General features: G+C 45.6%; 1 protein-coding gene across 4 annotated transcripts in view; it reads left to right on the top strand.

The window, feature by feature from the left end:
• Nucleotides 1-507: 507 nt before the first annotated feature.
• The window catches only part of Pax5 (paired box 5), a 173,769-nt gene continuing 148,014 nt past the window's right edge, over nucleotides 508-26,262 (top strand). For 2 of the 4 annotated variants that reach the window (XM_013026684.1, XM_013026681.1), the window contains exons 1-3: nucleotides 508-932; nucleotides 13,860-14,025; nucleotides 19,370-19,567. In XM_013026684.1, coding sequence (XP_012882138.1) covers nucleotides 887-932; nucleotides 13,860-14,025; nucleotides 19,370-19,567 — 410 coding nt within the window. In that variant the 5' untranslated portion in view covers nucleotides 508-886. Of the gene's footprint in view, nucleotides 933-7,237; nucleotides 8,313-13,859; nucleotides 14,026-19,369; nucleotides 19,568-26,262 lie in introns of those variants that run through there. The other 2 variants (XM_013026685.1, XM_013026683.1) reach the window with 1 other exon arrangement.

The raw sequence follows: 26,262 nt of genomic DNA, 5'->3' as shown, positions 1-26,262 counted from the left end.
GCCTGGAGAATTTCGGGATCTAGCGCTGCCTCGGAGACAGGGGCCCAGAAATTGAAGCTGCAGATACAACCGAGCCCGGGGAGGATGGCTGAGAACTTTGGAGGCTGGCGCCGCCCTAGGGGTGGATCTGGCCATGCTGGAACTTCCCCTCTGTGCCAGGCAACACACACTTCAAAACCACCTCCTTGGCAGAGTGGCTAATTTCTTTCAAAGCAAACCCCTGGCCTTTACACGTGAAAGGGGTCGCCAGTCCTGAGCACAACGCAGACCCGCCCAGGAGCAGGTTTGGTGGAAGGTGCAACTTTGAGGCCCCAGCTAGGCTAGGCTGGATTTTTAGGCTTCAGTCTGGTCCTTCCCGTAGAAAGCGCAGACTTCTAGCGCCCGGCGCAGCCTGAAGCCTTCCTTCCCTCCCCCCACCCCCTATAAAAGTGTTGGGCTGCGCGGTGAAGGCGCTGCTGCCGCTATCCCGGCCTCTGGCACAGCTCCGGCCCGGCCCGGTCCGTCCCGTCTGGCATGCTGAGCAGGCCCGGCCGCGCAGCGTGGACACCTTTTCCCGAGTCCGAGCGGGCAGTGCGGGGCGGCGCGCTGGGGGCGCGGCGTGTCTGGGGACATCTTGTGATGTTGGCGAGAACAGGACATGATCTCACATGGCGAGAAGCTCTTTAGTTCCTTAATCATTTCACGGTGCCTTCGGACGCTTTTTTTCCACCTAAAACGTTTAGTTTCAGCTCAGTGATCAGCTACCCCAGCTCGGCGGGGGAGCGGAAGGCTTGAATTATTCCGACCTGTGAGCCGCCCCTGGCACCAAAAAAAAAAAAAAAAAGGCACAAAAAAGTGGAAACTTTTTTTCTCCCCCGTCCATTCCATCAAGTCCTGAAATATCAAAATGGATTTAGAGAAAAATTATCCAACTCCTCGGACCGGAAGGACAGGTAGGACTGCGATACGATACTGGCTCTAGACCTGTTAACTCTGGGACACCGCCCGGCCTGGGCGCCAACTCAAAGCAACCATAGAAGAGAAGGGGAGAAGCCTTTATTTTCTCTGGGACCGACCGATTGTGTATTTGTAGCTTGTTTGTATGTCTTTTTACCCATCTGTTCACATCAGTCCAAGTATCTTTAAGTTTGCCTGTTTTCTTTTTTTTTCTTCTGTTTCTAAATGTTTGTCTTGGCATTTATCTAAAACTACAAGTTTGGATCTGTGTGTTTACATATAGAGTTCAGTGTGTATATGAGTGACATGGAGTTTGTTTGTCCCTATAAAAGTATTTTCAAAATGTCAGAGTATTTATCTAAGAGTCTGTGTGCCTGTATTTTTACTCCTGGTGTAGTAGTGTATGTTTATTACTGTTTGTACATATGTTTTTCTAAGTATATAAATGTGTCTCAAGGTTGTGTTTTTTCCTTTTTAAAAATTGTTATTATAAAGGTGATGTACAGAGAGGTTACAGTTACATAAATCAGATAAAGAGTACATTTCTTTTTGGACAATGTTACCCTTTCCTTCTGTCTCTTTCAGTTTTTCCTTCCCGTCTACAACCACAAGTTGTATAGTTCATTTTCAATGTAATATGTATATATAACTTTGGTAAGTGTCTCAGTGTACCTTTATTGCTTTGATGATCTGTTCATCTGTTGAATCTCAGGTGATTCTGAAAGTAAGAGATGATTACTCTGACTCCTCTAGTTTTTGCTGTCAACAGCTGTCCAGTGTGTATGTGCCAATACACACAAAAATAACTGCCTCTAAGCATAGACATAGGGCTGGAGACTATGGCATCTACTATGTGAAGTATGGGCAATCAGGCCCAGGTCTGATTTTGTTGAAAGAAAGAGGAGTGAAAGTGTAGATTCAAGATAAGTAGGCCCTCAGTGTACAGTGTGTACTCTTTGGGCACTGTTAACCTAGCTTTAGTATACGTGGGTCTTCTTTGGCAGGTGAGAATGGGAAGCTTGCGGGCCACTGGTGACATTTCTAGAATCCTCCTAGCCTGACTTTGCTTTCCCTTGGACTAGGCTCTGACACAGGTGTGTGTATGTGTGTGTGCACGTGTGTGTGCACGTGCGCGTGCATGTGCGTGTACAGATTTCATCCTGTGGGTACCGCTTCAATGGTGGAAAGCACAAGTGGGTGGATGTAAGTGTCTCACGTAGGCATCTAGCTGGGATGACTGCATGCACTTAGGCCCTGTTGGCATAGTGCTTCTGTCTCCCAGAGGCCCAGGCACAATGTAGCAAGGTACATATATGTGCTAGGGGCAGTAAACCTCTGCCCTAAAGCCTTAGCTGGTATGTGGGCCTCTTTCAGTCCTTAGGCCATGGGTCCAACCTCTACACAAATGTATGTTCAGCAATTTCTGTAAGAACCTCTCTTCCCAATCCCTAGGCTATCTATAAGCTACTGCTTTTACTCCTGCCTCAATAAAGGTTAAAGAAGTGATGCCCCAAACTCAGTCCAACTCCCTGGATAATGATGTGTGTCCAAAACTGTTGACTGAAGAGAAGTGAGGGCAGGAATGGAAAGAAAATTGCCTGGATGAGGGTTCAGAAAAAGGAACATGGAAACCCTTTCTTCTCCATCCATAGTTCCCAGGCAGCCTCCCTTTTTCCAGGTAATGAACTCTTCAGTAGTAGGGACACCTAGAGGTGCCTGCCTCTGGCACTAGGGCTTGTATAGATGTTGTAAATGGATTGGAGGCATGTGAGGATCAGGAGGTCTGTGGGGCCCACTGCAGTCTCTCCCAACAAACTGTCTATGAAGAATGTAATTCATGGCGGTCGATGGGCTCTTTGATTAGTTCAATCGCCTGGATAATCGTTTAATCAATAAAGCGATTCATTCCTCCAAGCTGCTGGACTGGGTGGGGTTTGTGTAGTGGGTACCCCAGAGGGGTTAAAGCTTAAAATCCTGAAAGCCACGTCCCTTCCTCACCAATGGGTTTGGGGTAAGAGATTTCTTCTCTGGCAGCAACTGGGGTGATATTACCCTTTGGCTAGTTAGCACAGGCCTAAGGTAGGCCTGAGGAAAAAGAGGGAGGAGACTGAGGAACTTTCTGAGCTGAGGTTCAAAGGTGTGTCCAGGTCTAATTTCTGTAAGGGCTCCTCCTCCTCCTATATCTCAAGTTCTAGGCCTTCTAGACCTCCCCTTTCTTCCTTCAGAGCTGCATTCCATTTCTTCCTCCTATATAATGCTGAGGATATGTCCTAGCTCTAAGTCCTAGTTTAGCATCCAGCAAGGAGCAGCTTAATGATCTTCAATCCCTGGTCTCTTCTTTCTAGTATGAAAGAAGAATTTAAAGCATAAAGATCATAATACAGGACTTGTGACAGCAATAGATCTGGAAGGCAACCTCTCTACCCTTAGCCTTCTGACTCCTCTTGGAAGAGGACATAGATTCCCTCCTTCCTCCTTGGATTTCATCTCAGAAAAACTCCATTTTGGCAAGCTACTTGAGGTTGGAGCCCTTGAGCCCCTGGTCTAGAGAGACCTGGAAGGGCTGTACACTTTCCCTTTGGGCACTGGCATTAAGTCTCTGAGATCTACAATGAGCCCAGCTGGGGAGGGATGATAATACTTTCCATCCAAGGAACTTTTCTAACAAAACACTGGGAAGTAGCTTCTCAGATGTACAGGATACTGAGGCCTTAGGAGATAGAATACCCAGTCTTATGTCTTTGAGAGAGAGAGAAAGAGAGAGAGGTAGTTTGTTTTAGTGTTCTTGCTCTGCAAGAGCAAGCTGGTAACAATAATAAACACCAGCATAGTTTACTGCTCTTGGAAAAAAATCTAACTTCTTCCCTTATCCGTATCTCTTTCTCTCCCCTTTCAATGACTGCAACCAACCTAGGCTAAGTAGCATATGAACCTGATGCAGGTGTAGGAATCATATAGGAATTTTGAAACCTGTAATCACAAGTCAATTATCTTTCCATATATATATATATATATATACACATATACACTATATATAACTATATAGTTATACATATATATGAGCAAGAACGCGTGCACACGTGTGTGCCTGTTAGATTAACAATACCAGGTTAGCTATCTGGTTAGGATAGCGATTCCAAAGGCATATCTAATCTTTCCTGCAGAGCAACCTGTTTGGGTACTGGTGAAGCCTCACTTTGGGAGAAGAAAGAGCAGGAAAATGGGCTAGACTTGGGCTGCTGGAGTGGATCTCAGGCTCACCGAGCACTACAGCAGGTCCAGAATTCTGGTTACCCTGTGCGCAAGAAGGAGTGACAGTGAGGATGAATTCTGATAGACTTAGGTGAAAATCTCAGAACGTGCTCAAATATTTGAAATCAAAATGGGCTTTCTTCCAAAGGCAAAAATCATCTAAAATAATTCTATTTGCACAAATTAAGCTTTCTTTCTGGGCTTCTTGGTCCTTTGTGCCTAGTACAGGGCCTGGCCCAACGCTCTGCCACTTTTGCCCACTGCGAGGTTAGACCTCAGGGAGCGCGCCTGCTAGTCTTTCCAGAATCCTAAAGGCAGCGGAAGAACACAGAGAGGCCGACCTGAGATGCAGAAGCCCATTTCGGCCAGGGAATAGCTGTGAAATCTCAGGATAGTCACCTAACCTCTCTGGATCGCTGTTTTGTGGTCTGTGAGATTCATCTTCGTGGTCGCCATATCAGGTCTCTTCGCTCCTTTTGAAATTCCTGAAGGTCATCCCACTCCTTGGACAGTGAATTACCCCCCACTCCCGCCCACGCCCACAGGAAAGTCTCCTTGCGCCCACAGGAAATTCTCCTTGCGGTGCCGGGAACCACTTCAAGCGGGAGGGAGCTGCTTTCTGCAAACAGACTAGGGAGCCAAAAGCAGAAGCCAAACAGTAGAAGCTGAACACCTACTGTGTGAAAGGGAAGACCCGAGTTTCTGAGCTACTCTTCTTCGGATAATAATATCTGCAGCTTTATCTCATCCTCAAAGTGTTGGAGGATTCTATCCATGCCTGACAGGACAACCGATTTGTGCAAGCACTTCAGGTTCTTTTATGTGGGAGCATCCTTCTTTATTTCACTCTAACACCAAGCCAGAGCTAGAAGTGGTAATTCTGAGAAAGATTTTCATTCCTCAGCCTTGGCTTGTTTTGTGTATGACCTTAGACAAGTTAAAGTCTGCCTCCTAGCCTTAGATCGTGCATTTATAAAATGGGGAAACTATAGTTTGAGACCCTTTAGCTCAAGTCTCTGTATGTGCAGAGCCAGAGGTACAGGTGATGACAGTGTCTGCTTCTTTTAGGGTATCCTTACACCTCCATTTCTTGAGTTGGAATGGAGTCTGGTCTGGGGCTCTGAATTCTAGTGATACAAGATCTAGTAGGCATAGAGTCCATTCCAGTCTCTTCTACACCTTTTCTTTCACTACACCTCCCTGCTCCAAGGAGGTGTGCAAGATCCTGACAAGGTAGGGGTTCCAGAAAATTGAGAGATAGTGACCTCCCCAGAGCACACCTCAGCAATCTGGGTCCCTAAAGTCAGGGGTTGGCTGTTTCTGCAGCTATGCATAGATATCTGGTAGAAATAGGTATCAGCAGTGGAAACTTGGCTACCTATCAGAGGCAACTGAGACAGCCCCTAAGGGTAGACCCAAGAGTTGACCCAGGATAAAGATGTGAGAGGAAGAGCTAGGACAGAGAGAGGGGAGAGAAGGAAAACTATATAGAGAATAAGCAAGAGAACATCTGGAGGGTCTTCCTGGGATGAGCCTGGGCTCTGTTCTCTTTACAAGCCCTTGCCTGGAACAGACATCTAAGAGACCTTGTTTTGGTGGATTTTTGTTTCATAGAAGAGGATCTTCACTTACAAATTCAAAGTGATGACTGTCCAGATCACTTGCAGAACTACTGGGGCCTGTATGTTAATTGTCTTTTCCAGAGCAGGATCCTGGCATATAATACCACTCACAGGTTCTTAGTTAAAGAGCAGCAGACATACTTCCTTTTAAAATTTAACTTACTTTAAGATCTTGGTCTGGGAGCTTTTACACTGCTGACCAAAGACCTCTTCTGAGTTAGGAGAATTCTGCCAGAAATCCACCCATTTAAACACACACACACACACACACACACACACACACACGTACAGGAACTTCTCACGTAAGAAAATGTCAGGTTTTCCTAACAACTGGAAGCTACAGCATGTGGGCATGGCATCACTTTGTTGATAGAAGAGATGGCCTACTCACCCATTTTTCAGGGACCCTAGTTAGCCCTGGATAGTACTGGGTTCATTCAGTTTTCCGAGAGGCCTTGTGACAGGTTCAGAATAGTTACTGTTAACAGAAGCTTTAAACTGCAACATCACCAGTCTCCAAGGCATCTGGCAGCTCCCTGAGGCTGGCAAGAAGGCCCAAATCTAGGAGCTCTAGTAGCCTGGAGCCTTGTCTCAAAAGCTCAGCTACACTCTTTGCCAAGGAGCCTTTTCATTATTGACCTTAAGGGCATATGTAATATCCTCTCAAACCGTCTGAAGAATTGAGGTCCTTGAGGATAGATACTTGATAAGACTAGGAAACGTTTGCTCTGGATGGAGTGCATCAAAACAAGGCTCCTTGACCTAACTGTGCCCACTTTACAGATGAGGAAAGGGAGGTTAGAACTGACAGGTATATTCCCACTACAAGTCCATTACTTAGAGTGAAAGCAGGATCTCTACTACTCTCCATGTTTTCCTCCAACATTCCTGAATGTGGGCTTTTTTTTGGTCGGAACTAAAAAAAATTTTTTTTTTCCTTCTGAAGATTATTACCCTACCTTAACCTCCATCCCCATTAGGCTGCCCCCAATCCCGCAGGGCTTCCCATAATTCCAACACCGCAGCAGAAAGGTAGGCCCAGCCTGGACCAGCAGCCAGACCCTTTAGGCACCGCGTGGGCCCTCGTTCCCCTCCCCCTCCTCTATCCGCGGTACTCTAGGCCTTGGCTCCACGCGTTTGTCAATGAACGTGGCGCCGCCGCCTGGACCCCGCCCCCTATTCTCTCCCATTGCCCAGGTATCTGCTACTCAGGCGGAGCTCGAGGGTTGTTTAGCCAATAGGGAGGTGTTTCGGGCCAGAACTAGCCGCCGACGTTCTGATTGGCTTGATGGAGCGTGATTGGCAAGTTAGCCCCCGCCCCGCCCCCGCCCGGAGGGAGGCTGAGCCCCGGGCGGCGCTGTCCACACGCAGCGGGTCCTGAAAGCGGCTTCGGGGCGGCGCGGTGGCGCACTGTGCGCGCGGAGCAGGCGGAGGGCTAGCGCCGGCGGCGACAGCGGCAGCGCGGGCAGTCAAAGCAGGCAGTGGCTTCTTCTCAGCACCCACCGTCCCGGCGGCCTTGGTGGCGGGGACCTTTCGCTCTGTTCTCGGTCCCTCGCTCCGCCACTGGGGCAGGCGCAGCAGCTGTCCCGGAAGAGGCGTCTGGAAGACAGTCCAACAAGACCCCCGAGAGAGGGCAGCGGGGCTCGAAGAGTTGGTAGGCGTGAGGCACGCACAGAGCCAGTCGAGAAGGAGCCGATCGCTGTGGTCCCCATTCGTGGGTCCCAGAGATGGGGGCGCAGCGGGGGCTGCGGGAACTTTGAAGGCATCGGGTCCTGGGGTCTGAGGGTTGGAGGCCCTTTGGGGACTCGTGATTCAGCTCTCTCATCAGTGGCGGAAGCCCCTTCGAACCCGCCGCGGCCCCCGAACGGCCAGAGAGGAAGTTCTCTGCAACTTCGTCCGAGACGTCCGAGACGTCGGAGACTGAGAGAAGCAGAGAGAGAAAGGACCTGGTGGAGACCGAGGGGTCGAAGAGCGACCCCAGAGGCACCGAGGCCGCGGAATCAGCCTGGCATCCCGCGGGCCGCGCTGTTCCCTGGGTGAAGCTAAGGGCCGTGTGTTCCGGTGGCCTCCTCCAAGCCCCTTCTATCGGGGGCCGGGGTCTCCCATTCGTCCCGGAGGTGGGCCCCTACGCTATGTCCCCGAAGCCGCGGGCGCCTTGGCCGCAGCTACTCCTGTGTGGGCCGGGAGCCGCCGCTTGAGCCAGCCAGGGAGCGAAGCCAGCCAGAGTTGGGCGCCCGCTCCCAGACGGACTGCGCTGAGCGCCGTTTCCCGCCTCTCCACCCGACTCTCGGCAATCTTCGGCAGGGAGGCTGTGAAAAAGACCCCAAGGCTCCAGCAGTGTTTCCTGAGCTCAGCTCACACGGTGTCCGGCCTGGTGGTGAGGCTCCCTTGCCGCCCTGGGCAGCCCTTTGGCGCCAGGAGGCGGCGGCGTGGGCCGGCCTGGAGTCTGGAGCGCCCCGATGGAAATACACTGTAAGCACGACCCGTTTGCATCCATGCATAGTAAGTAGGCGGCGAGCTCGTTTCTCTCACTCTCCGGCTGGGACCGGGTTGGGGGTATAGGAGACCCCGGGGAAGGTATCAAGGCCGGGAGGACTCTAGACTTCCGTAGCTGCGTAGACAACTTTACAAAGTGCAGGGCTCCCAGCCAGGGGATGCGGAACGGCGCGCTCGTCCGCTCAAGCCAGAGCCCCTAGTCGGTAAATCCCGCCTCCAGCAACGCGTGGTACAGCCACCGAGCTGCAGTCCTTCCCGGGCTCCCGCAGCGACATCCCTGAGCATCTGGGAGAACCCTGACTTGAAGAACTCGGCACGGGGCTGGGCACGAAGTTGTAGCAGAGGTCAGTGTGAGTCTCAGAGAGCTCCCCTCACCTTATTCCTGGTGGCGCTCCCCTTTTTATTTCCTGCTATGGGACTGATCAAGACTGGCGCTGGGTGGGAAAGTAGAGCCTTGACCAGTCCCTGCCTTAGTGAAGGAAGAGGTTGAGGGCAAAGAGAAGATCCTGGGTCTAGGGTTTCAAAGGCGTCTTGGAGTGAGAGGGGAATTTGAAAAATCAACGAAATCTCTGTCCCTGCGTGTAGCTTCTGTTCAGGAGGCAGTCAGAACATACAGAGACTCTTAAAGACCCCATAGGGTCTTTCTCTGCAGGATGCCTGAATGGTTTCTGCCATAAAAAGAACAAAAAAAAGGAAAGAAAGAAAAGAAGGAAGGAAGGAAGGAGGAAAGAAAGAAAGAAAGAGAAAAGCTAATTAGTCACCATCCAGTTGCCCCTGCCTTCTGGAAGCCTCTGCTTCTGTAGGAGACCGCAAGGGTCATTTCGGTGCTGGCTAGGCCGGCCTGGTTGCCCGACCCGCGGGAATCCTGACACTTCTCCCATTTAACACAGCCTCCTGCGAGGGGAGCGCTCCTCTCACGGTGAGTTAACTCCGGATTAGATTCGGAGATTTCAAGGAAATTCTAAGTGGAACGAATCGAGTTTCCTTTCTGTTGACTGTAGAGCCGGCCAGAGGAAGGCGCCAAGGCTTTGGCAGCCTCCACTCCCGGATTAGACTTTCTGCGGGTTGTGGGTCAGGGAGTTGCTCCATGTCTAGGAGCCCTTACCAAGCTCGGTTCCTCTCAAAGAGCCGGAATCCTGCTTCCCCAGCTTTGAGTCCCTTATGTAACAAAGGCAGCCGAGACCCGGCTGGAGAGAAGGCAGGCTTCAGCCGAGAATGTCCGTGTTTGCCACCGAAGGACGAGTGGCCTGGCAGCTGGGGAAGAATTGTCTAGGCAGCGAAGACTAGCTGCAGGCAGGTCAGTTTCTCTTTGTGTCAATATCCGAGTCGGAGGTAATCCTCCAAAGCTGTGGGGGAGATTCGAGCAGAGAATCCCGCTTGCTCTGGTCCCAACTCAAACGATTCCTCCATTCCTCCCCATTTGGGGCCTGCGCTCAAACGGTTTCCAGTCCACGGTGACCCTCTGTGCCCTCCGCAGCCTTTTCCTGCATAGACCTGGTTCGGAGTCTCTCTCGGAGTGAGGCTGAAAATAAATGATTTGGGGGTAATGCTCTGAGAGGTGGGTAAGCTGTTGGCTCAGCCAGGAAGATACTGGGGGACAAGATGGGGGAGGGCTGGTCCCCATGCTTCACTCCTTGCTGGCAGGAATCTGCAGACTCTTGGCTGCCTTGTGCTGGCCGAAGCTCTGCTGCCCAGTGGTGCCCCAGCTCTTGGGATGATAGCATCAGACTCCATGGTCTCCTGGCTGTGGAGAAGGCAGCTCTTTCCAGGCTTGGGTTAGCCAACTGCTGCTGTCTGTGCTTCCTTGCCCTGGCCTTCAATCTGTCCCCTCATCGGGAAGTGCTCCCTCCTCCCATTTTCAATCTCCCTGGCAGCACAGTGGGGGGGGGGGCGCTGGGCCCCAGCCAGCCTAGCTTCCAAATCTGGTGCCAACCCTTGGTCTCTTTGGAAGAACCTTGGATTCTGGTGTCCAAAGCTGTTTTCTTACACAATATAGACAGCTCTGGGCCCTAACTTGGTGGTAATGGGAGTGAGGGAGCACGTAAATCTTGAGAAGTGACTAGGGTAGTAGAGGCTTAGACAAAGTCTCCACCTCTTCATCTTCCTTCCCTAGCCTGGTCAGTTTCCCCCTGTCACCTGTCCTCTCCCTCTTCTCCCATCTTCACCTCTGAGCAGGACAGCTCCTGTAGAGAGCAGACACTTCCAGGAAATGGGCTCCTGAATTCCAAGGTACTCCCATCCCCTATTCTAAATCCATCTCCTAGATGTTTCTTTTTCCCAAGCATCTTTACCAGTTAACTATAAAAGTTTTTTTTTTGCAGCTAATGTCCTACCTGAATATTACTCAAACCTTCAGTCTTACCTGTTTTACAGAATATGATACTGAGGTCAGAGAAACAAAAGGACAGACAAAAGTTCCCATGGGCAAAGCTGAAACTGGTTCTTGAGTTTCTCTGTCAGAGGCAGTGTAGTCTAACCCTATCTGTGCACGCAGCCTGTCCTTGAGTGTCAGCATCTGTCTATGGGTTGGAGAGTCCATTGAGAAGGTTGCATCCTTGCCTTTCCCCTGTACACCTGCTTGCATGTCTGTGCCTGTAAGTTTTTCTCCTGGTATATCTAGAAGCAATCTCAACAACCATGTGAGTCTTTTAGTTAAATATGCTGCAGAATAAGCACAGACCATCTCCCTAAGACTCTATTCTTAGCCATGGTCTTTGGGGTGTGGGCAGGGCCCCTCCAGGGCAGCATGTCCTTATCAGAACCCGCAGAACATCTGTGGAGGCCAGACCCTTCCACAGCAGAGACATGAAAGTCCCAGGGGCATGCATGATTCAACTCTTCTTCCTTACATTCCCCCCCTCCCCTTAACCACCCCTGCTCAGTGTGCCCTGTATTTCCCTTATATCTGTGAATCTGTTTCCTGGTTTTCAACTGATTTGTTTGCATCTGTCTCTGTAAATTCTAAGCACTCTAGAATGCGTAGCTGAGTTCATATCTTGCTCTAGCACCCTTGGAGGGGGTGAGTGCTCACCTAGCTGGAGTCCACAGGAAGTAGAGGTAGAGACTTGAATTCTCCAAGGATAAGCAGGGCTGGAGCTGGTGCCTTAGAAAACAAACAAAGGACCCCCATCCATAGAAACCACCTGTCTTCCAGATGCCCCTTTCCATTTCTTGGCCTGTTTTGGCTTCTCATCTACCTGCCTAATCTGCTGTTTCTTTTTTAGGTTCTTTCTCCTTGTCTGTATCATTTAGTTTTGATGCTTTTCCTCTTTGTATATACCTCTCTTTTCTTCTTTCATGTTGCTGTTCTATCTCCTTTCTATCAGACTTTGGACTTCACTTATTTCTGTGGCTTTCTTTAGTCTACAGTTGTAAAACTTCTCACTGTTATCCTTGAAGAGTTCTGTTGGATAGGACTGTGACTGAGTCAAGAGTGCCAGGTGGATTTGAGGGCCTTTCCAGGACGTTGGGTAAGAATCTCGTAGGACATTATGAATAAAAGTCAACTATGGACAGGCTCTGCATAAACATTGGTAGTTTGTCCTTTGTGGTGAAGGAAAGGCAGTTTGGGAATCTTCTGAGACCTAAAGAGACTAGATTCTAGAAAACCTTTGGATTTTGTTTTTTTCCCCTCTTCATGATACAAAGCAGTCCAAATTCACAAATGTCCTGTAGCACTGCTATTGGCATTGACGTCCTCTAAAAATTGGTATTTTAGGCATAAAGTCTCAACCATCAGTGGAATAGCAAACAACTATTGTGGGTGGGCCATGCTGCCTATACTCCCAAGTTATATCAAAAGTGTGCTAGCTCTTTCTGCTTTCTTTTCCTGGCCTTTGTTTTTCCAGATGAGTCCATACCAATTTTAATTTTACTTTTTAAAACTTTAAGCCAGCCTGCTCTGGGGAGATTTGTTACCTCCCCCCACCCCTTTAATTTTTTTTTATTACATGCTCCCAGATCCAGAACAAAGCCTTCCTAAGGCTCTTGACCAGGGTGTCTTTCTGCTTTAGGTAAACTATGTAATTGTGTTTCTGACTTCCAAAATTCCATTTGAAAGATTTTTCTTTTTGTCTGTCTTTCATACCTGAAGTTTTAAAAAACAATCAAAACGGATTAAAACTCATTTTGAAAATCAGGAAAAATTCAGCAGAGAACTGGAACTAAGTAATACAGCTATCTATGAAATTATGTTTGTCTTTGAAAGAATTTTGCACTTGCAGAATTTGGGAAACTTTAGTGGGTTGCTTGAACAGTTTTAAGGATATAAATGATGCTATGATGATATCATCCCTCAATGTAAAATGTTGTTCACAAACCTGGGTGGTAGGTGAGTCCTGGGGGGAAATAGCTGCGATGAGGTGGCTAGTTTATGTGTTAGAGTGCTGTATGTATGTGTATGTGTGTGACCGTGGAAGTGCCTTGGCTATCCTGGAGTTCAGTTTCATCCAAGTCAGTCCCAGGTAAGGAGGAGATTTTCCTTCCCCTCCTTGGCCTTTGAGCTGCCAGTAGCTAGGTAAATAAATGCTTGGACTTGGCTCCAATCCTCAGCTATGTCAGTTAGTGGCTGATTAACAGCTACAGGGTCAATAATGTTGCTACATTGTATCACTTTGTTTACTGGTTTCTTTCTTTAAATTACTTGGCTCCCTGTTTTCCCCCTGAAAGGGACATATGAGTAGAAGAGGCACTTTCTCTGACTTTTTTTTTCTTTCTTAAAATCTATTCCAGAACCTTAGTAAAATCTGGAACTCAGAAGCTTTCTTTGGCTTCTGTATTCTCCCTCCCATCCATTCAAAACCAACTCAAAGCTGCTTGTCAACTGCAAAACATCCAAAAAATTCCAGGGAAACACCTTTATAACAAAACCTAATGCAGTGAAGTGGAAATGTGCTATATTCAGAAGACCCTTTGACCCATTTCTTTTGTGTGCTCTGAGAGAGCACAGTGGTTAGCTGTATGTTAGCCTCACCTTAAAAGACTTAAAATTGTTTTTTAATTTGCATTGAGGTGATAGTCAGCTTTTGTCTTGGTGCTCTGCAGACACTATTATTATTATTTTTTAATCTTTAGTTCTTGGGTTACATTACTGATTTTCAAACATTTCTTTTGCTGAGCTGAAGGCTTATTAGAATAAACCTTTTCACTCTGAAGATATTTGAAAGAAAAAGGATTTCACCATATTTCCCCTCTCTTTCAGTATGCAGTGTTTTAAAACATCATTTTCTCCCCCAGGATCTTCAGCATCATGTAGTTGTAGAGACTGGGGTCTTCATATATTCCATTGTTAAAAAATTTATGAGGAAAATGCTAGTAAATAAAGGCAACATAATATGGTGATTCTCCTCTGAATGGCTCAGTTGACTGGCTGCAAATGGACAAAGGCTAAGACTAATGTGAAGAAATGATTCATGTTGTCTGCACAATTAGACACTAGGCACAAGGCATCTAGCCTTGTGATCAGAGGGGCTTTAGGTGCTCACGGTGGCGCTTCTAATATGTGACTGGTTCTAACCATCCTTCCCCTTGCCTTTTGTTTCTGATCTGTTTCAGGACATGGAGGAGTGAATCAGCTTGGGGGGGTTTTTGTGAATGGACGGCCACTCCCGGATGTAGTCCGCCAAAGGATAGTGGAACTTGCTCATCAAGGTGTCAGGCCCTGCGACATCTCCAGGCAGCTTCGGGTCAGCCATGGTTGTGTCAGCAAAATTCTTGGCAGGTAAAGGCAGGAGCTCTAGGCTTTCCTCGATCTCTAAAATAAAGATCTAAAAGATAGTCCAGCAGCTGTCCCGTATGCCAGTGTCATAGTGAGGGTCATGGCAGCATTTTGTTCCACATACACAGCACTTTAGGGTTTACAAAACCTTTGATGTTATCCAATTCAAACTAGCCTTTGGAAACCTCTGTTTCAAGTGTAAGGTGGAATACAGTAACTTGTCAGGAGAGACAGAATATTTTGTGAAAGTCTGGTCAATTATTATGAAGAACCCAAGAGAAAGAGGCTCAGAGGAATTTTCCCTACATATCTTAGGTGAGCTCAGGGTCCAGGCAGGGCTGGGTAGGGAATCCATAAGTTATAAGATTACACAACCAGAATCTCTTCTCCTCAACTCTCCTCTCATCTCCTCTGTTCTTTCTTTCTGTTTTTCTTTTCCTCCCTCCCTGTTTCTCTATCTCCTTTCTCCCTCCCTCCCTTCCTTCTGATTTTGTGTGTGTGTGTGTGTGTGTGTGTGTGTGTGTGTGCAAGAAATCAAAACCCAGGACCCTGTGCATGCTAAATAGTTGCTCTACCATTGAACGGCATCTCCAGATCTTGATGTTTGATTTTAATATTTTTAACAAGCACATTTTACTTTTAAAATCCTGTCATCATGTTTGGTTTTGGGTTATCATCAGTCTTATAATGTTGGGATGCAGTATTTTCCTTCTGTGTGTTTAGTTTCCTTTGTAGTGACAGGCATCCTAAGAATAGATTAAATGAGAGGGGGAAAAATAGCAACAACAGCAAACACTAACTCTCAAATCTGACATTTGAAAGTTGCCTCTTGACCTGGTGATTTGCTGCAAGCAAAATACTAACAATGATGATTTTCCCAGAGGGCTATATAGCCTTTTAGTGCTTGCATTTATTTTTTCCATAGTTTCAGCCTGGTCTAGGATGAAGAAACAAATCTTCCAAGGTAAAATGTTTAGAGTGACTGACCTAGGTATATCTGACCTGTCAGTACTTGTGTTGAGATGAAGTCTAAAGGATTCAAGGACCATCAGTATCTCTCTGTAGCCCAAAACACAACCTTTTTTTTTTTGAAGGAGGGAGCATGTGGTGGTGTTTTAATTCGGCCCTGGCAAGCAGGAACATACTTGAATTTAGTGCTTTCTACTATATTCCTCCAGGTCAGACAACAATCTTTGTTCCATAGCTTGCATTCTGGTTTGAGAACAGATGCATGGATAAAAAAAAACAACAAACAAATATTTTGAAGTATATCCATGACAGCGTGGTTTTCTGTTTGCTCTTTTCCTTTTGCCTGATGGAACTCAAGAGATTCTCTCAGACAGAGGGACTAACCTTGTATGTAGAGCCTTGCTGGAGGCCAAAGGAAGAAGTTTCAGGGCCAGGGTTCTGGCTGCTCCTTTAGGTCCTTTGACCTTTGTGTGGATTCATCTTCCTGCCCAGTGCAGGTCACCTCATCCATGGAGGCTGTGGGCTTCACTCCTGTTTTGTACTCTGCAAGCAAATGAGCCCCAGCCAGAGTTCAGGGAGGAACGAAGGAAAACTGCCTGCTCTGGTTATATGGTGGTTTTGGCAGGAAGATAAGAATGACAGGAGCACAAGAGAGTAGTCATCAGGGAGACAGAGAAAAGAGAAAGAGAAAACAAAGGGAAATGAGAATGACTTCAAAAGAGCAATAGAAAGGTAGAGAGATGCAAACAGGACCTAGGGGAGAGAAAAAGAGAAAGAAGAGAAATATTTTAGACTATCTCAGCATTAGACTTCTAGAGTGGAATTGTATCATATCTCTTCTTGTGAAGCTTCTTTGTACCAAGGGAGAGGGAGAGAGAGAGAGAGAGAGAGAGAGAGAGGAAAGAAAGAAGGCCCTTCCTTTGTTTTTTTGCTGAGACATCTTTGCTGAGCCGACATTTTGCTCGCCGTTTGAAATCTTCTCACAGGGGACATCCAAATGACATGTCCTCCTGTTCTGGTGCCCTAGAGGCCTCCAAATCAACCATGGAGACTGAGGGGAACAGGGACCCTTCTAAGCTCAGCCGGCAGCCTCCCATGGCCCAGAATAGATTTGTCACTAGGTAGAGTGGCACTCGGAAGTTACGTGCCGCTCCGATGCCTGGCCGTTTAAGTTGTCAACAATAAATTGGAATTTCATAGCTCATTATTTTCATAACTAAGAACCACAGTGGACAAAATGTCACTCTAATTAGAACTGCCTTTTAAGAAACAAGTTCAATCCTAAAACAGTGTGACTAGGAATTTCTGAACTGGGGCTGTTTGATCTACTGATTTTTTTTTTTTGTCACAGAAGAATTTGATGGACACTTATAAGGTGAGAGTGTGTAGTGCTTGTGGGTTTTCAGAATCCGTGTGTCAAGAGAACCAAGTCCTTGGGGCAGGTAGGTACCCCTACCCCTCAGGAAGGTAGGCAGACTATCAGGAGTATAGTATTCAGTTTAGAACTCGGCACTGCTGATGGGTTGGAAAGGCAGAGCTTGATGCATGTGAGGCTGTTAAGTCCACACAGAGTGCAGTTTTTCTCACTGGAGTCTAGTTGGGAGGTTCAAATCACTGAAATTGTTACACAGTAAAAAACAAAACATTTTAGTGGGGCTTTTAATTCTCAACCCATGTACTTTATGTAAATGATCTTTATCTTTTCAATGCCTTTCATGAGCTTTCTGCATTTCTGTCTTCAGAATCAAGGGCAAATACTTCTCCGTATTATATAAATGGAATAACCAAGGCCTAGAGAGCTCAAGTGAGTCAGCCAAGATCACACAGCCAGTTAGTGTCAGAGCCATTGACAAGCAACTACACTTCTTGACTTCCAAGCTGATGCTCTTTGCACTGAAGGACTCTGTGTTGGTGGCTGCCGTTCGCCTTTTGTCTGTGAGCCAGAGGTCTGCACGGCTGTTTTGCAGAGATGAAAGGGTGGTTATTAAGTCTGAATCCTCACTTGACACAGTTGCGGGTTGGGGTTTCGGGAGTGTCAGTGTTGCCTTCTAAGTGCCTGGCCCATGTGTCAGTCAAAAAAAAAAGACAGAGACTTCTCATGTCAAGCCTGAAGACTCTTACTGTTGGCACTGCTCAGGTGCGATAGGCGGGGAATGCCGCCGAGTGCTGGCCACACTCCGGCCATGTGAGCTGGGGACTTCATCCTGCTGCTCTCTTGAGTTGCTGTGTGACTGTAGTACTCTTATTCATATCTAGCACAGGGGTGTTTATGGGGTTGTCACCCCTACACTGAGACTGTCCCTGTCTTAACAGGCTCTCAGGGACTATTGACTCAGTGAGTGAATGAAAGTCGCTTGTGGAAATGTCTGGCAAACAGTCAAGCTCTCTACAGTAGCAAGAATCATAGCTGTTAATTCTTAAAATTTGATAACCAGAGCAGCAGCTTGCTATATAGCAGGAAGAGTGCTGGCTTTGGGGTTTGAGTTCAAAGCTGTTTCTAGCTGCCAGAATGAGCTGGGTGAGTCACAGAGTCTCCTAGTTATTTATTATTATTTTTCCTTCTGTAAAATCCTGCCTGGCCTCAAAGGATTGGTGTGAAGATCAAGATAATCTGAAAGAGAGCTCTGTAAACTTTAGAGTGCTGTGTCTAAATAATGAGTTGTTAGGTTATAGTAAAAATTGACTTTCTATTAGAAAATGAGCGGGACAATTGGAATTTTCAGGGCTTGTGGTGTGCCTGGATTTAGACACTTTCCTAGTTTTTGAGCAAAAAAGGAGTGGGGGATATTTTCTTGGATTAAAAAAAAACCTGTTGTGAGTAATAATTTCTTAGCAAATTACAGAAAATTGCTTTTAGCAATTTTTTTAGGAAGAAGGAGGATACGTTGAGTTTTGCCTTAAGGTCAGAATTTGTAAATGACTCACTCTTCTCAATGAAAAATAGAATTTTCACTTCCACATCACTGCTTCCAAATTATTTCTTCTCTTCTAGAATATTCACTCACTTGGCCTTAACCAGACTTACTGAGGCTGAGAAATTTAGCATCTTTATAAATGTCCCACAGTCTTCTATAAATGTTTCTAGCCATCCAGACTCACCTCATTCCCTTACCTCTCAGAAACACATGTTAGGTTTACAAATTACAAATCATTTAGAAAATGTCTTTTGGTTAAGAAAAAATTCAACTGCATGATAATCTCCTTTGGAAGAGGAAATCAAGAATTCCTCTGTACATATTGAGAAAGACATCCAGTGACGGCTCAGATTCAGAGAGAGAATCAAGTCATTTTTTCTTCCCTGAAATCATCTTTCATGCCACTCTTCTCCCTGGTCTCGGTTTTGCTGTAAAACCCTGACATCCTATTTGCGTTAACGAGGAAAAGCTGATAGCATGGAAATGTCCTTAGAAACAGCCATTTACCTCAGGGGAGGTCCCTGGAAGAGCTGCCGAGACTTGTGGTTGTTTTTTCTGATTGCTTGGGTTTTGACTTCCAATGCATATTTCCCATTAATTCTGGAATCCAATATTCCTCTTAATTTTATACCATAGCTATTGTTTTTCTTGTCTGGAAAAATAAGATACATTGTAGGGGACAGTTTCACAAAAGGCTGAGGACTCTAAGGATGAGAAAACTGGTGACTCAAAGACCAAAGACACCTTTTGGGGAAAACTTTGTTTCAAGAGGCTTGGCCACAGTCCAGGCTTGGCCACTTGATCCTGTGTCACCCCAAGGAAACCATTTAATCTCTATAAATCTGGTTTGTACCATAGAGATGTAACTATCTATTTGTTTACTTATTTATTTATCCACTTTACACAAAGCAAATTATGTGCTTTAGAACTGTTGCAGATCAAATGGAAAAACTGACTTGGAAGTTTTCTGTAAATTGTGAACTGGTGAAGAAATATTGAACAATTTTGTTAATATAATGCATCCTACTACTGTAGTCCTATTAGCCAAGCATGCAATTTAAAAATTTCTGGTAGCACATTAAGAAACGTAAAAAGATCCTGGGCTTAACAACACATACCTATAATCATTGCACCTCTGAGGTGGAGGCAGGAGGATTGTAAGTTTGAGGTGAGCTTAGGAGACCCTGTCTTGAAAAATAAAAAGTAAAATAAAAAAGGAAAAGAAAGAAAAGTAAAAAGAAGCAGGTATAATTTTGTGCTTTATTTAACTGAATATATAAAAATAGCATTTTGAAGTATAACCAATATAAACAGTATTAGTAAAGTATTATTTATTCTTTTTTGTTGTTCTATGTTTTAAAAATCTGGTTGTAGTTTCCATTTGATTCAGACTAGCCACATTTCAAATATTCATCCACTTTGCTGGTTCCTCATGACTAAGTTTCTTTCTCCTTGGGTCCTAGGTATTATGAGACAGGAAGCATCAAGCCTGGGGTGATCGGAGGATCCAAACCAAAGGTTGCCACACCCAAAGTGGTAGAAAAAATTGCTGAGTATAAACGCCAAAATCCTACCATGTTTGCCTGGGAAATCAGGGACCGGCTGCTGGCAGAGCGAGTGTGTGACAATGACACAGTGCCCAGCGTCAGTTCGATCAACAGGTGAGGGTTGGTGCTTGTCCCTGGCGGGGTGGGTGGATCTGGGTGGGGTGGAGGTCTTGTAGGTTCGTTCTGTGGTGCCTTCCTAGAAGATCCAGTTTCTCTCCTTTGCTAAGGTACCTCAGGGGTTAGTGGACAAAAGGGATGCTAATGAGGTCTATTGGCTCTCTGCCACCTTTCTTCTGTTCTTCCAAAGTGGGCAGGACTCATTGGCCCAAGGAGAGAGGAGATCAGTCCTATCTCCTGGTTGCTTGAGAATTTCCTGAGCCCAAAGCCATTCCCTTCACCTTCCAGCTGTGTAGAGCACTTTGCAGAGAATAGACCTAATTAGACCTCCACATATGTTTCTGTTTCTGGTGGTGGAGGCTCAAGGTCTTAGAGCTGGCCTATCTTAGAGGTCCCAGGAAGAAAATCCCATCTTCTGTTTGGGCAGAGGTTGAACAATGAATGTAGGAAACAAAGCCATTTGTGTGACTTGGGAGATTTGACTCCCTATTCCAGCTCTGCCATCACCTTGATACAGGATCTCGAGTCTTTGTTCTTCTCTCTGGGAGTGTAGTGCTCTAGTGATTCTGCTGTAAGTCTTCCTTCTCCAAGGGAGAGGTCCAAATGCTAAGGGGCTATAGGATAAGAACATTGACTTCTACCAAAACACCTCAATTTCACCTATGGGTAGAAAACCAGAGAATTACTAGGGTGCCTGGCATTGACTTTTCCTGAGAGCAACCACAGATTTCTCTCTTCTCAGAGCTAGTCATACATCTAGTAGTGCTGTTACAGTTTTAAAAACTAATTTTTGAGTCAGACATGGTGTCGTGGCCCATACCTGTAATCCTAGGACTCACAAAGGCCAAGAGCCTCATGAATTTGAGAAAAGCCTGGCTTCTATAACAAGATCCTGTCTTAAAAACAAAACAGGAAAATAAACTTAAAATTATAATAAATTTCTCTGGGAAAGTTGTTTACTGTAGATACTGCAGTCTTGACTCACAATTAAGTCCATGCTAGAGATAAAGTTGTGAGAGGAACATAAACAATTATTTTTTAAAACACACACACACACATACACACACACACACACACACACACACACACACACACACCCAGTATACTGAAGACTTGAACAGTTTGATTTCTCTTGTTTTGTACAGGTGATTCTGCATCCCTGGAAAAAAATAGATTGTCAGACTGGGGTTCACATACTTTAATGCCTTATGTGGGGCCAGGCAGATAATGTAACCACAAAAGCAAGCTAGGCAGAAGGCTAGGAAGTGGCAGAGTCTGCTAAAATCAACAGCACAAGCCCTGTTAAAAGCATAGTTGCAGCCGGGCGCTGGTGGCTCACGCCTGTAATCCTAGCTACTCAGGAGGCTGAGATCTGAGGATCTCAGTTCAAAGCCAGCCCAAGCAGGAAAGTCCATGAGACTCTTATCTCCAATAAACCACCAAAAAACCAGAAGTGGCACTATGGCTCAAGTGGTAGAGAGCTGGCCTTGAGCTGAAGAACTGAGGGACAGCGCCCGGGCCCAGAGTTCAAGCCCCACAACCGACAAAAAAAAAAAAAAAAGCATAGTTGCAGAGCTGGAAAGGTAGATCAGTGGTAGAGTGCTTGCCTTGCATGCATGAGGCCCTGGGTTTGATTTCTCAGCACCACATAAAGCAAGAATTGGCACTGTGTCTCAAGTGGTAGAGCGCTAGCCTTGAGCTGAATTTCTGAGGGACAGTGCCCAGGCCCAGAATTCAAGCCCCACGACTGACAAAAAAAAAAAAAAGAAAGAAGCAAAGTCTAGCCACTACTCAGCTTCAACTTAAGGCTTTCAGGAGTGGGGCTTATTGTTGACCAGAACTTTCTACTTTTCAAGAGAAGCCAGAAACTAGAACCTGTGTGTGTGTGTGTGTGTGTGTGTGTGTGTGTGTGTGTTGTGTTTGTGATATGAAATACCTGGATTTTTAAATGGTGGCAACTAATTTCAAGCATAATCCATTCACTCTGGCTTTGATTTTCCATAATGCAACGATGAAAACTGACTTGTAATGAATATCTTTTCATATTATTTTCATGCCAAGCCAGTGAGTTTGTGAACATCATGAACTTTCCCTTCACCTACTTATAGCAAGGAGGTACAATGACCTTATAAAATACATTTATTTAAGCCATAAAGTAAGTTATTTGAAAATATGTGGGTCAGAGAGAGCAGGGTTTCCTGACAGGGAAAGAGCTGTGAAGATAGAACTTTAATGAATGGTCCAGGAGCATCAGGGATCAGTGGCTGCTTTGTGCCAGGAGCTGTGCTGGTGGAGGTCCTGGTGCTAGTTGCTGGGGTGTCAGGAGCCTCCCAGATGTCTTAATTCATCTGGCTGGCTGCTGATGCCTCCAAAATGCCTTCATATCTATGGTCTCCTACAGCTCTCAAGCCCCAACTGTATTGTGTGACGGGTATAGAAACTGAGGCCCAGATGTGAAGCACAGAAGAAAGGTGACCTTGAGACAGATTATAGTATATACAGAGATAGATATAGATATGGTAAGAGGTGACCTGGTCTCCTTCTATGACTGTTCTGTGGGGGGGACAGAACTGTGAGTCTATGAGAAGAGAGGCAGGGAGAAGTAACATACTCATTCTTACTTCAGAGCCTCAAAGGCCTGCATGATTTGCTGCCTGTTTGTAGCCTTTTCCAGTGTTCCTTGCTCATGGCTTCTCTCTTCCTTGGGCTCTTCATTGTGAGATTCAGTGAGAGTTTTAATAGATGGGGGAAAATACCTTGCCCATGCATTCTCCCTTCTCCTGCTGACAGGCTGAGCCATGCAGCAGTAGTATTATTTTCCATAGGAAAGCAAAGCTCTGGTGGCAATGAAATAGGTACAGCTTCTGAATGCCCGCCTTGTAAGTGTCACCAAGTAAGAGAGTGAATAACTCTCTTCCAGCTCCTGTTTCCCCTACTTCCAATAACTAGACAGGGAATTGTAGCTGTGTTGATAGCTATTCTGGGTGGCCACACCACAGGGTCCTCTCTGCTATCCTCCTCCCAAAGTATGTGCCTGTCTTTTATCTGCCTGTGGAACTATGCTGAGTGCAGTTAAGTAACACAATGAGTTCTGTTAGGCTTGTGGGAAAGTTCGTGGGACACAGCCACCTTATTCAAGATATGTTGAGATGCTGTACAACCTATATGAGGGAATCCAGGTTGGGTATCAATCAGAGGTGGCTGCTCCAGAGCTGGCCCAAGTTGTTGGTGGAATGGGGGAGGTATTTCTCCTTTCCTCCCTCAATGTATTTGGGTTTGAACTCAAGGCTTTGCTCTTGCTAGGCTGCACAATGCTTCTGAGGCATGCCTCCAGTCCTATTTCTTACCAGTTATTTTTAGGACAAGGTCTGCACGTTTGTGTTTGAGCTGTGATCCTCCTACTTTTAGGATTCTGTGATTCTCATGAGCTTTAGTTTCTTCATTGTATTTTATTGTTGAGCTCCATTTTTTGTTGAACCAGAGAACGTTCATTATGATATCCAGAGCCGTGATCTAACTCAGCAATGTAAACATGGGCTCTGTATAGGTGTTTGTGTGTGTGAGTGCATGCAGGTGTGTTGCCAATTGGCCAGTTTCCTGATTTCTCTTGAGAGAGTCAGACTCTTGCTGATTTTTTCTGCCCCAGCTGGCCTTGAACCCATGTGTGAACTACCAGCACCTGACTGGGTCTTCCTCCTTCAGTTGCTAAACCTGTGGCTAAGTATTAGGGATGCAAAGTTGGTATGCCCAGCTTGGAGTGGGGTGCAACCCTGTTTTTCAACAATTGGTTGATGTCCATGTGAGAATGAGAGGGTTAACATTGCTGGGTATTCTAATTTTCTAAGACAAGCTCACTAATTTTACCTATTAGCAGCCATCTAATAATATAGATAAACTGTGCAGGTGTTGGAGGTAGGTTGGGGCTGACAGTTTGAATTCTATGTTTAATCCTAACTTTGGCAGTCAGTCTTCTGAGATGGTAAGTCACTTCTGTCTTTATACCAGTTGCAGGCCTGAGGACTTCCATGGGCTCTTCCAAGCTTGGTCCTAGATATTTGGATTTTTAGCCCAGCTGAGGTGGCAGTTTCATAACACATCATTGGTTTTGGCGTTTCCTCTGCCCTGGCTCTCTCCTTTCAAGAAACTATGGTTTTCTTTCTCTTGTATAGTAGTTTTGTGAAGAATGGTGTGGTAGAGTGACGAGGAGATCCAGCTTTTTAAAGGAAGGGGAGTTATATTAAAAATTGAATTTTAAATGCTTGTAATATAAACCCCTTGTAGTTTAACTCCACAATCCTAAATAAATTTTGAATCCTGCTGCTTTGTTGTGTGAACCTGGGCATGTCACTTGAGCACTTTGGGCTTTGGTTTCTGCATTGTATTTCATTGCTGAGCTCCTTTTTTTTGTTGAACTAGAGGATGTTCATTATGGTATCCAGAGCAATGCTCAAACAGCAGTGTAAGCATGGGCTCTGAGTATGTGTTTGTGTGAGTATGTGTGTGTTGCTAAGAATTAAACCCAGTGCCCTGAGCATGCTATTCAATTGCTCTACCACTAAAGTTTTTCAGTTTTGATTGCCAATTATTCCCAATAGTCTTTAGCAAAGGACTTGAATATGTTCGTGTGTGTGTGTGTGTGTGTGTGTGTGTGTGTGTGTGTGTGTGTTGGCACCGGAGCTTGTCCCTGAGCTTTTTCCGCTCAAGGTTAGCACTCTACAAATTAAACTATAGCTCCAATTCCAATTTTTTGCTGGTTAATTGGAGATCAGAGTCTCACAAACTTTCCTGCCTGAGCTCACTTTGAACCTTAATCCTCAGATCTCAGCCTCTTGACTAGGATTATAGAAGTGAGCCACTGACACCGGACCTTAGCATGCTCTTATTGGATAAGACTTGAAGACAGTTTGTCATTGTTTTATTATTTAGTTTTTAGAACTGCTGTAAGTCAATTACAATCTTGTTCTTTCCCTGCTACCGTTTCTTCTCACTGGAAAAAAATGCTCTTTGTTTTTAATCAGGGGCTGCTATAATCAGTTGGACACAACCATTCACTCCTAGAAGCAGCTTTGGAGGGTTCCTTGTATTGGTAGAATTTTTTTTTTTTTTGGTGGCCGGTCGTGGGGCCTGAACTCTGGGCCTGGGCGCTGTCCCTCAGCTCTTCAGCTCAAGGCTAGCACTCTACCACTTGAGCCACAGTGCCACTTCCAGCTTTTTTCTTTTTGCTTATGTGGGGCTGAGGAATCGAACCCAGGGCCTTGAGCATGCAAGGCAAGTGCTCTACCACTGAGCCACCTTCCCAGCCCCTGTATTGGTAGAATTCTCACAAAGCACCATTGCAGCCTTAAAATAGGGGAAGAAGGTGGCTATGTTCCTGACCCAAGATGCTGCTTGATTTATTTATTTTGAGACAGAGTCTCATTTTTCCTCAGCGTTAGCCCAGGCTGGCTACAAACTTTCCACCATCCTGCTTCCACTTCTCAGATGCTAGAATTACAGGCATGGGTAACTGCCATGTATTTTTTAAGGCAAATATGAAATATCTGGATGTTTTAAAGTTGAAGCTTGTCATTCAGTTTTACAAAGATACCACTGAGAGTAACAATATACAATATTCACTGAGCATTTCCTATGAAACTACTTTTGACGAGTTAACTAATTCAATACTAACATTAATTCTATTAGGTAGGAATGATTCTTAGCCCCATTTTGCAGATGTAGAAAAGAAATAGAGATGACCATGTAGCTGGCAGATTGCAGGGCTGGGGTTTAAATTCTAGTAGTTTGGTTCTGGAGCTTGTATAATCATGTACAGCAGCTATGTGTTGAGGTACAATTGACAATGCTTTATTAGTGATTTGTAAATTTGTGTGTGTGTGTGTGTGTGTGTGTGTGTGTGTGTGTGGTCAGGGGCTTGAACTCTGGGCCTGAGCTCTTAAGCTCAAGGCGAGCACTGTACCATTTGTGTCACAGTGCCACTTTTGGTTTTCGGGTGATTAATTGGAGGTAAGAATCTCATGGTTTTCCTGCCCAGGCTGGCTTTGAGTCACAATCCTCAAATCTCAGCCTCTTAAGTTGCTAAGATTACAGGCGTGAGCCACTGGCACCTGGCTATGAGATTTTTTTTTTTTTGGTTGTTGGTCACGGGGCTTGAACTCTGTCCCTGTGCTCTTATTCTCAAGGCGAGTGCTCTACCGCTTGAGCCACAGCACCACTTCTGGTTTTCTAATGGTTTATTGTAGATAAGAGTCTCATGGACTTTCCAGCCTGGGCTGGCTTTGAACTGCCATCTCAGATCTCAGCCTCCTGGGTAGCTAGGAATACAGGCATGAGCCACCAGCTATTGGCTTATGTGAATATTTTAAAAAGAAAATTAGGAGACTATAATTTGTTTTTTTAAAAATCTTTGAATTAATTAATTTTTATTGGTGTACGTTAAATTGTCCATAGTGAAGGGTTTCATTGTAACATGCTGTGTACAAGTTTTATTTTTAAAAAGTTAGGACTTTCTGTTGGGATTCAGTGGGAAATTGTTATGGCATATGTTATCATATATTTAATATGTTTATACCTGTGTATTCATGTCCTTGGACATATGTACATAGAAAACATGGCATATATAAATATAGAAAAAAATCCTACACCAACTTAATTTCAGGTGTTTAAAAAGCTGGCCTCACTCCCAGGTCTTATTC

The sequence above is a fragment of the Dipodomys ordii genome, unplaced genomic scaffold (assembly GCF_000151885.1).
Source record: "Dipodomys ordii isolate 6190 unplaced genomic scaffold, Dord_2.0 Scaffold95, whole genome shotgun sequence".
Classification (NCBI taxonomy): Eukaryota; Metazoa; Chordata; class Mammalia; order Rodentia; family Heteromyidae; genus Dipodomys; species Dipodomys ordii.
The sequence above is the reverse complement of the archived record's forward strand: the minus strand, read 5'-3'. Positions and strand labels throughout refer to the sequence as shown.